The sequence below is a fragment of the Mastigoproctus giganteus genome, chromosome 3 (assembly GCF_048544385.1).
Source record: "Mastigoproctus giganteus isolate SK-2022 chromosome 3, ASM4854438v1, whole genome shotgun sequence".
Lineage (NCBI taxonomy): Eukaryota > Metazoa > Arthropoda > Arachnida > Uropygi > Thelyphonidae > Mastigoproctus > Mastigoproctus giganteus.
The window spans coordinates 174,323,308-174,335,475 of NC_143577.1; the positions used below are offsets into that span (position 1 = coordinate 174,323,308).

The window sequence follows — 12,168 nt, forward strand, 5'->3', positions numbered from 1 at the left end:
GATAACAAGATGCTGTTACTGAAAACATTTGTTCTCAAAGTGCACCATTTTAAAAAGTATTTCTTGCCTCATCACATACACCAACACATTTGCTGGCATGACTTTTTTGATTCACCTGTTTGAAGGATGAAATGTGCAAGTTAAAAACCTAGCACAATGCCAGAATTGTGAAAGAAAACATTGTAGGAATCATGTAGAATTAAAGTTAACATGTGTACTGATGTATATCACTGGTGTGAAAAGATGCTATCCATGATGAGTGCCAGCAATGGATACTTTGAACAACTGACCTAATCTTAAACAAAAAGTTCTGAATCACCCTGTAGTCTTTCATAAAATTTAATATAAAATTATATTTTAGCTAACAGTGGTTAATTTGAGGGTCCAATTACATATACTGAAACTTAGTTGTGTATGATTTTATAATTGATAATTTGTTTTGAATATTCATCACTAAATTTATCACAATTGTATTAATATTTATTTCATATACATTTCAATTCAAAGAACTGTAAATTCAGAAATTAAAAGCAATACTAGATTATACAACTTATAACAATTAATATGCTTGCTAACCTTTATGAACTGGAAATTGGATTTCTACATTACATCCCTATGCAACAAGAGACAGTTCTTGCACTTATTACTGAATAGCAGTTTATCCTTCATGTTTACCAATATTAATTAAATTAAATACCAACTACAAAACCGAAAACTTTACTGTACTGCTAAAAAGACTATAAAGTTGAGTTTATTTATGCTTCTAGATATTATGTAAATATAAACCACTTTTTCTCCCCACTCAGATGCTCAAATCACACAACAAGATTACATTCGCAGTGCAAATTGCTCTTGGTTTAGAAATAATGCTAGAAAAAAAAATATTTTTTTTTTCCGTACAATCATTCACATCTATATAAAGAAGAATAACTCTGTTCCCATGCATTCAAACTCCACAGAATCAGTGCAAACCAGTGATTATTACTCTTTCGGTCACAGAAAAATTAAGGGCTAGGTTTTTATACAAGTTTAATCAAAATAATTTAAAATTATTCTAAACAATTTACAAAGGATGTGATTCTACGGTTACCACAGTACTGTCAACTGTGGATAACAAATTGCTAAATTACAGTATAAAGTTACAGTACAGTAAAAATCAAAAGAATATTAAGTAATAAATTAAGTAATATTAAATGATCAAGTTTGTGATCAAAAATAAATGTTTCAAAAGAAAAATATATTAAAAAAATATTTTTCATCCAAAGTGGGGGGGGGACCTCTGGGAGAGACTGTAGATAGATTTTTTGAAGGTTGTTTCACAATGCATTCTTTGGCTAGTATCTGATAATACGTTCTCACGCATTTTAAATGTTTTACATTTATATAACTACTTTTCATAAAATCAGATTAACAGTAACAAGATTTTTTTTCACTACAGGTTTTTCACTAGTCAGCTTAATAAGAGAAATTTTATTTAGCATCATATGAGTAAGAATAAACAGTCATTCATTACAAAATGTTACAGCCCAACTGCAAACCCAATAATCTAATAACTTCAATAACATAATGGAGACTTCACTGAATTCTCCATTATGTTATTTCTTTTGTTCAATTTACCTATGTAAATTGAACAAAAGAAATTTGTAAATATAATGGGGTGGAGGAATAACAGGGACAGAAAAGAGGAAGATCAATTATCACACATTTTAATCTAAAATGGGAAAGCTGGCAAGTATATTAAGTGATCAAGCTCTGCATTTTATGAATTGTTAATTAATTTTTTTTTGCACATAAATAAAAAAAAAATGCATGCCAAAAAACTCAACAGATCTCTTATTCTGTTTTAATGTTCATATGGTGAGTAGTCATTCCTCCAATCTTTCACAAAAAAAAAAAAAAAAAAATTGTATATGTAGTTTCTTAGAATTGAGTTAAGGAAGACCTATGGATATTTCTCATTAAATCTTTGTGAGAGAAATTCTGTTCCTAATGATGATGCCATAAGGCAGCACTATTTAATTAACAGCCTGCTGGCTTTCATCCAGCCTGCTAGATGATTTTCACTGGCCCATGGCTGATTCAATAGAATTTTGCAGTATGGCAAAAATTATTAGAATTCTATATTAATAAATGAATATTTTCCTAAATTTTTATGTAATTAACTTTTTAAACAGAACTGAATTTTTTCTACTATTGTTGATTTTTTTAAGCCTATCTATGAAACTAGTCTTATGTATATTAAAAATACCCAGAAAAATAAATAATTTTTAAAACTTAACTTGAAAGCAAGATATAATCATAGTGGCCATCAAATTTTTGAACCTCCCCAAAGTGACCCACTCAACATACAAATTGAACAGCCTTACCATAAGGGTACCAAGAGAACTACTCTTTTCATAAGCAAGACTTGAGCATAAGACCTGGGTTCGGTGAATGCATTTTCACAACTGCCCCTTTAAAAATTCTTGCCATAAGGTTTGGCAGATTATAAATCCATCTTAGCAACTAATCAATTTAAAACTGAAGTGCTGAAATTCACTACACGCAAACAAAAAAGTGTACCACAATCATTGATGTAAACCTTTTAAGGATATCACCAAAATAAAAAATAAAACATTGAAATTTCATAAGTTTGTGATATGATTCATAATAAATAAATTAACTCCTTTCATTCGTGAAAATGAGTCATTACAGAAGGAGAAAATCAACACGCATTTGTTACTTCATAACCAATAAGTTCATGAAATGATACAATGAAGACTTAAAATTTCGATTTCTAATAACTAGAAAGAAATAATGATCAGACTAGACTATAATAATGAAGGAAGCAGTATAAACATTGCTTCTCCTATATATAAAACACCATATGAATACTTATGCACTGAAAGTAAATCTGAAAGCACTACCTTGAGCATTATTCTGCTTCAACTTTCTGTCCAAAATGACTTAAGATTCTTCTATTAGTTTGGCTCTGGATGAGTAATACCATAATATGGTATCAAAATATCTATGCAATATAAATATTCAGTGAAATACTTAATGCACACATTCACAAACATCCCCTATCAAAAAAAGAAGAAGGAGATAACCAATAATACGTTTTTGGTTTCAACAGCCTATCACACGTGGAAACATGCTTGAAGGTGTAAAATTTCTCTTTCACATATTTATATCCAATATTTCCTGATCTGAATATTACAGTATTTAAGTATTCATTTTAAAATTCACTCAAGACAGTAAAAAAATTAAAACTGAATGCAATCAAATACTGAAAGACATGATCTCATATAAAAGGAGATTGCTGTTTAAAAACACGTCTATGCTTTGCTTTCTATAAGAAGTAAGCCAATAATAACATTTTTGTAGTTTCACTTAGCTTCAAACAGGCACAACACCAATACTTTACACGCTCCAATAAGAGTATTTTGCAATGTTCAATATGGCCACGGTTATAATAACCACGATTATCATAGCAGTTCTATGCATTAGATAGGCAATCTCGATATCAAACACTATTATGATTATTAGAGATCTTAATTTTCTGCTTCTGTTGCAGCTTTATGGACATTTCTTTAAAGAAACTTGCCCAAAACAAAACTGTTCAAAAATAGATTAAATTTTCATCTCAGTGAGCCATTTAATTAAATACATTTTTTTAAAACAAAGTGCAAATAACAACAACATAAAAAAAACAAGTAAAAAAAAATTCTGGAATGCTGGAACATTAAAGGCTCTATTGTTGTGCTCATCTTCGTGGTCCACTTTATACAGCCAACTGGTAGCACATTTACCTCCTGTTCAGTTCCATTCTGATAGCTGCAAAATGATCAAAAAACTGTAAATATGTTAAAAAACTATAAATTGAATTACATAAAAAACTATAAATAAATTGAAATTTTACTAGATTTGACAGTAAAATTTTATTTTATGTTAAAAATTAGCTAAAAACAACAAATAAAAACTTGAGTCTTAAAAATTATTTCCCATCTGATATAGAATGAAGAAATAATACGATAATCAATCAACATTTCATGAATGTTTCTAAACTTTCTCGAGTGAGAAATATCACTTATTAACTTGAACAAAGCCACACTCATAACTTAATCAACGTACTAGGTGTTGGTAATTGCCCATTCAGGTAAAATCCTGATCTTCAAAGATGCCATAAAAATTACAACCCATTCATATTTATCTATTAACCACATGTTCCACCAAAAATTATCCATGTAAAAGAGGAAAGCAGTATTGTAAAATAACTCAAACTGTTATATGAACTACCCTACAAAGTTGAAAAGGGCAAACTCTAGCACTTAACTGTTCATCTTTTGATCATAAAAATTGGTTACATTCAAAATTAAATGTCAGTGCAGTGCATTCACTTACTTTCTTAATATAACTTTATAGTACAGGCAAAAAAGGAGATTTCTAAATAACTTGCAAGTCAAGAGCAGATCTAAAGATTAAAATTATAGTTTTAAAAGATATGAATACATGGATAAAGTGTTTGAATAATTAAAGTCATACTACAGGTCGACTGTCACTAATCTGGCAGCGTTGGGACCTGTGGGGTGCCGGATTAGTGAGTCTGCTAAATCACCGGTAGTTATTTTAGCACATACAGTTTACCCAACAGCTAACCACCTCATCCTACCTTTAACACATTGACTGCCAAGCTAGTTTAAGAAAAAAATTCCCCAGGGGCCAAAAAATATTTAGCAAATAATTTGATTAGTAATTCTAAAATAAATATTGTAATGTCAGTGTTGTCGTTTTTTTGCTTAAAATATCTAAAACAAAAAGAAGTCGTATATATGTGGCCGACGTGGCCCAGTAGGTTACTTTATTTCTTGAGAAGCTGTGTTGGCCACATATGTGTGACGCTATTATGGCATGCATATGAAGATCGTTTGTGATTAGTTTATTGCATGCACAACAAGCGCTGCAATAAAACTAATTGCAATAAAATAAACTCTCAAATGTTGCAATAAGTTTGTCACTATTGTTAGAGATTTTGTGAAAACAAGTTCGTTACTGCGCTGTATTACCCGTCATATTGTGTTGTGTTTTTCTGCAAGTTTAAACAAGTATATTGTTAAAAAAAAAAAAAGGAATGGCTAAAAGAAAATTACTAAAATAAGAGGAACTGAGAGAAATTGCTGGAATTTACAATTAAGCAGAGTTTAAACTTCTCGCAGACACACCGCTGTCGAGTTTTTTCAGGTTCAACTTTATCTGTTATGAACAATGTATGGTGTTTGCACTTTACACCACAAGAGGCACTTCCTTTATGCATAGGAACCATGGCTGGGTCTAAATGCGAGCAGGTTATAATAATAAATGCAGAAAGACAAGTGGGAATGGTTTGCCAGTGTTTACGAGTTTGCGCCAACAGCTGATGCTGCAACCAATGCCACCAAAATAGTAGCAACAGGTCAGTGCGCCAACCTGGGAAATTTGAAATTATGTCCGAATTAATGGTGGAACCGGATTAGTGATGGTCAACCTGTACTAAAACATAATTTTTTAGGGAATAATACTTTACCAAGTGAACACTGCTTTATAGGTAGGAAAAGCATAAAATTATTAACTAAAATTCTGCTGTCTGGCCAAGCTTTTACGCATGCGTGCACACAATGCCTACTGTTTTCACCATGTCTCTCCATTGATTTACATGAAAGAATTTGACTCCCAGTAGACAGAGTTTCGTGAAATTTTATATTTGGGTCTTTCACAGAAAGAGTTGCCAAATCATCCAAAATTTCATTAAAACCTGACTGATAAGGAGTGTGCTCTTTTTTTTTTCTTACTCTAATTTTACAGTCTACATTTCAATTCTCTAAATTTTAGTGATTTGGATGCTTGGGCATTATTCAACAAGGAAATGTCAGTTGGATGGCAAAGGTTCTGATAGTTAAATCTAGTCCCTCTCCAGCACAATAGAAATCTATTTTAGTTTTGAATGTTCAAGAATTTCTCAAGAAGAAATACTGGATTGGAGTCAAATTTTCAGTTTACATTAAAGTTAAATTTGTCCCTAGGAAGCTTTTAAGACCAACTACTATTTCACTCTCCCACACACAGAAATTTATATATAAGCAAAAGTATGTTTCAGACATTACTTGAAAAAGAACAGTTCTATAGACAACAAATTTTTAGCATGTATTTTATTGGTTCCTGTGGAGGTTTTGGGTCCAATTCATTTTTATGTGCCACATGCAGGGAATGCAGCAAACCTGGGACAGTTTGGTATACTAATGGAGGAAATTGAGTCATTGAGAAAGAGCAGATCTTCCTCAAACACTCAAATCACTTAGAGCAGTGCTTCTCAAACTATCTGTGGTGAAGGACCAGTTTCTTTTATTTCCAATACGTCGTGGACCAGTACTTTTGTAAAATACAAATCTTGCAGACCGGTAATGGACGAATCGTTGGGGACCAATAAGGTCCAAGACCAATTTCCAATTTGTTGCAGACCACACTTTGAGTAGCACTAACTTAGAGTGTAATAAAACTAAGGACTCAATAGATATTCAAATGTCCAGCAATATGCAAAGTCAAGCAACACAGACTGACCAGGCCCTAAGTTAGCCAATCCTAACAACTTTTGACTTTCAAAAAGCTAGAGATTAGGTATTTGTAAGCAGGAGGAAAACAAGAAGTTTTCTTGTAAAAACAAGCAAAAAACAAGAGTTCTACCCAAAACACAGGAGGGAAAAAATTGATTTTTTGAAGTCCACTCTACACTAGAAATTAAATTTCCAGAACAAAATATACATTTTATATTAAATAGTATGAATCAGAGTTGTAATACTCAATATGTTCTAGGTTGATAATAATATTAGTAAAATAATAAGAAGAGTTTACCTCAATATAGTACGTAGAACACTTCCGTATGATACCCTCCTCCAATAGAACTTCGGGAAAATAAGGACATTATTATACAGAGGGCAGATAAAGGAGATACAGTGGTAATACTAGATAAACACGATTATATTAATAAGTTAGATTCAGTTGTGTCAGATACCTCCACTTATCGTGAAGTAGACCCGGCACTGTTTACCAATTTGGTCAATCAATACAATAAAAGGTTAACCACATATCGAAAAAACGACTACATTACTATGGTTCAGTTGAAGGAATTGAAGTCCAGAACATACAATATTCCTGCACTTTTCGGTCAGGTAAAATTACACAAGACTGGATTTCCTATTCGACCTATTGTTTCCTACAGGAACTCGGCATTTTCATCCTTAGCCACACATGTATATAACATTATAAAACCCTTTAGACAGGTAATACAATTTGGGATTAAGAACTATGATACATTATTTAATAATCTTAAAGACTGTAGACTCGGCGACAATGACAATTTATTCTCACTAGATGTTACATCATTATATACGAATGTAAACGTTGAATACACATTAGATATTATTTGGGATATGTTACATAAAAACTCGAAACCGATTAATTATACGAAGCTACCTATTAAGGAAATTTTTCACTTAATTAAACTGTTAGTTGAGGCTAACTACATCACCTTTCGAGACAAGGTGTACAAACAAATTTTTGGATTACCAATGGGTTTGAGCCTGAGGGACTTAATGTCAGAGATCTATCTCTCAACGATTGAGCAGATACATTTGACACCTTTTCGAACCAGTATCACATACTATGGGAGGTATTTAGACGATGTTCTAGTTATTACCGATAGTAGTACTATCCAAGACATTTTACATTTATTTAATAATATTCATTCTAGACTGAAATTTACATTGGAAAGGGAGGATACGGATACAAAGTCATTAAACTTTCTAAATTTCACGCTTACCCGGGACTCGAATAAAATACAATTTAGCATCTATTGAAAACCTACAAACACCGGTATGCTTCTACATTATAATAGCTATCACCCGTTCACCTACAAAAGATCGATTATCTTTAATCAATTTCTAAATGCCTATAAATATTCAACGACGGATTCTGCTTTGGACTCAGAAATACAAATATTAACTAGCAGATTCTTAAACAGGGGTTATTCCTTTACCACAATAAACCGAATTAGGGTACAAGCTAAGGATAGGATACAAAATACTACACAAATCAACAATAGTAATATCAAAAAATACTTTATTTCTGTCCCATATGTTGAACAGTGGCACAAACAGCTTAACAGATTCTTTAAAGATACAGAGTTTAAAATTGTAGCTAGGCCAATACGGAAGTTACACACTATAATGAACAATCGCTCAGTTCTTTCCGCGTTCGCAACAAACACAAATTAATGATCTGGTATACAACATTTCTTGCGGTGATTGCGACTTGTCTTACCAAGGTTCGACGCAATTTTCTCTTAATATTCGTATAAATCAACATGAGGCCTCAGTTCGTGCTTCTCGTTCAGCAGCGTCAGAATTAGCCTTTCATGCCATTAACGAAAAACATACTTTTTTATTTAACGAGGCCAAAATACTTAGCGTTCAACGTAATTATACGTGACTATTAATTGCAGAAACCGTTGAAATTAAATTACACAAGAATTCTGTTAATGTTCGGCAGCCATATTTGATCTCCGATGCGTGGACCTTTACGCGCATGCGCGAAGACAAATAATCACTATTTAAGTTTCAGGTTTAACCGGATTCGGTAATTTTCATTCCTGTGATCATGACATACGGTCGAAAAGCGTCGTCAGCTTCAGGAAGGAAAATCGTTTTGAATATTTTCATTAGATTCTTTTAATTGCATTAATTTGATTTTTAATTGTTTTAAATTTATTTGAATTGTGTTAAATTGATTATTTAATTATTTACTCTAATGTACCGGTAAGTTGTCGATTTTTTCGTTTTTTCCGTTTTAATTTCTGGAGGGTATCATACGGAAGTGTTCTATGTACTATATTGAGGTAAACTCCTCTTATTATTTTACTAATTTTATATTAAAATACAGCCACAGGATTGTTTGCCAAAATAGCATGGTTTTAAACTTCCATGTCATTTCGTAAACATACAACCCACAAAAGTGAAAGTAAAGTATGAAAAAGTTTAAAATGTTCCTTCTCGCTTCCCATCCCTTAATTTGGTACTTTTTTGTTATAGAATGACCATAAAAAAAGCAGAATGTACACTATAAAAAATGAAGGTGAATATGAGAGACATTTGAAAAGTGTGTGGCCTAAATATGAACGGGTAGTAAAGTAAAAAAAAGTAAAGTGCAGCCATTATCAACCCACTGCAAGATGGAAGCCCCCTCAACAATTCATGCTGAGGGAAATGGACCATAATCTGCCACGCTGGTCCAGTGCGAGTTGGCAGATCGACCATATTCAGCAGTCAGGGGCTTGAACCCCGGTCTGCTCAAAGAGCGTGTGCTACTGCACTCCCGCTCCTGCCCACTCGGCTACGGAGGCCGTCGAAAGGGTAGTATTACGGAGTAAAAAATATTTCTGTACTTACTGTAACACTTCAAATAGTAACCCACCAAGTTATATGCAGTTTTAGTAATGTCTGTTTTGAATTATAGGTCCTGAAGTGAACAAGTTGTGTGAATGAGGAAAGATGGACAAAATCAGTCAGTGTACAGTTATCCAATATTTGAGAAAAAAAGACTTACACCAAAGGAAATTCATGAGGATATGATTACAACATTGGGAAGAATGCCAGTTCCTATTTCATGATTAACACATTCAGTGCCTTTATGCAAAGCTGCATTAGGAGTGATGTGTTGCAATGCACATCTGCTTTCAAAATGCATCCAAGTAGTGTGCCATAAATGTAAAGACACTTGATATTAACAAATACTCAGTAGTGGCATACTGATTGAATGTTTTGCAGTAATGCCTGGCTTTTGTTTATATATTTGACAGTTTTTTTTTTTTGGGCTTGTGTCAATGTTAGTTTATGTATATGAATAAACTTTTATAAAATTTTAAGATTTTTTCTGATTCACAGTACAGCACAAAAGTTTTTACTTTTAGCAATTAATTTCAAACCTTTAATTTTAAACCATTATGTACAAATTTTTGGAATGCTGAGGCTGTCAGAATGTTGATTTTTTTTTTTCAACATGCTGAAAATTATGGCTTATTGAATGAGCTCTCACATTTAGGTGGCAGCGAACATGTTAAGAAGTGGGCAGCAGAATTTAAATGAGGGAGGGAGAGTCTAGAAGATAAATCTATCCTGTGAAAGACCTGCAACATCCATACTCCAAAAGTTGTTGACAGTGTGCATGATCTGAAAATGAGTGATCAAATAATGACAATTCAGTATATTGCAAGCATCTCAGACATCTCATCTGAGTGTGTGTACTGCATAATAATAGAGGTTCTTAATATGAAAAAGGTGTCAAGCATGATGGATCCCAAAGTTGTTGACAGAAGATGAAAAACACAAGAGTTAAGGTCAAGTAAACATTTGCATCATTTTCAAGAAGATCCAGCAAATTTCCTTTGGTTTGTTACTATGGACAAGATGCAAGTCCATCACTTTCAGTTAGACACAAAGGAGCAGTCCAAACTGTGGAAATACAGCTGTATTCCCCTCTAAAGAAAGGCAAGTCGGTTCCTCCTGCTGGCAAGTGAGAGTATCGTTTTTGGGACATTGGAGTTTTGCTAGTGGATTACCTTCAGGAAGGCCAAATATTCATATTATGCAGACCTTGTGAGGTACTTATGTGAAAACAAAGAAAAATGTTGAGGTAAACTCAACAAAGGAATCTTTCCAAAAAGACAACATGCCTGCTCACAAGTCTGTTCATTGCTGTGGCAGCACTGCACGGTATGGCTTTGAAATCTTGGACTATCCCCTATATTCACAGATCTAGTGCCATCAGACTTTCACCTATTTCCTAATTTGAAAAAATACCTGGCTAGTATCCATTTTTCCACCGACAATGATATCGTTGCTGCAGTGGATGCATTCCTGGAGGCTCCCAAGAGTAAACTTTCTTCACAGCTGGAATGAACACATTACAGCATCAGTGACAAAGTGTATTTCCTCCTAAGTTGAAAAGTAACATGTTACTAGATTCCTTAGGTAAACCCTTCATACTCAGGTCACAAATTTCAAAACTCCTCATAACATACTCTATCAAAAATATCAAGAGCGATACCATCATCACTAAATTAACCATTTACAGCGCAACATGTTAAAAGTTTGCATTTTCAATCCTGCCATGCACTGAACTGGGGCAGGACAAACTGAATGACCCAATCTGAAGTCATTAATGTTTAGCATATTAAAGTTTATTATTTAAAACATACATCAATCAAAATTAGTGAGATTTCATTGCAGTTTGTTCATTCTTGCTTCAATCCTCATATAAACAAATACAAATGGCTGATGAATGTTTCCAGTGGTTGGTTGGTTGTCAAAGTACTTAGTCCAGGGGTGGGGAACCTGCAGCCTTAAGGTTGTATGTGGCCTTTTGTCGTACCAGTTGCAACCTTTTGTCTATTTCTCTCAAATGAAAAATCTGCCTTTTATTTCATGACATAACACCAAACTCAAAATATTTTTAAGGTAAATTTTATCTATTCTCTTTTTTATATATCGTTATTCTCCTTATATAAATTAGTTTACGCCATACATTATCAAAAGAAGCATAAAAGGTGTAAAAATATTGGATAGATCTATAGAGGATAAAACAAAGTGAAAAGGTAAAATTATTTATATTGATAACTGTGTAGTTAGCGAGAGACTAGTTAGTGGAAACTTGGTAATTGGGGAACTGGCAACCACCCAGTGATTCGTGTCAAGGCCTGAGAGCTTCTTAAGAAAGAACTGTAACATGTTAAAGAAAATGTATGCGTTAAATGAAATGTATGCATTACCTTTTCTAGGTAAGGAAAATAATAATGAATTATACATTAAAGTAAATACAAAATAAAGCATTTATTCTAATTCATTAATCTTTACAGAATATTATGGTTTCCCATATAGATGATATGGTACCACTTCTACTTGAAATTAAACTTCATTTGGCAATGTTGCCTTTCTCATCAGCAATGATTCATCTCACTGACTGCTATCAGTATCAGTTGACATTCCAGTCATTCTCCCCAGTGCCATTGATTTCCTTTAAAATTGAATCTTCAATTAGTCTGTGTATCTCATTTTTAATATTTACTGGTAAACCGATTATGTCAAGAAACAAGAAAAGAGCATT

General features: G+C 32.9%; 1 protein-coding gene across 1 annotated transcript in view; it reads right to left on the bottom strand.

Annotated features, from left to right (window-relative positions):
* Nucleotides 1–3,738: 3,738 nt before the first annotated feature.
* ena (ENAH actin regulator enabled) overlaps nt 3,739–12,168 on the bottom strand; it is a 189,697-nt gene continuing 181,267 nt past the window's right edge. Inside the window, exon 11 of the mRNA XM_090370151.1 lies at nt 3,739–3,816. Within this exon, the coding sequence (XP_090226277.1) occupies nt 3,788–3,816 (29 nt within the window). The 3' untranslated portion in view covers nt 3,739–3,787. The remainder of the gene's footprint in view (nt 3,817–12,168) is intronic.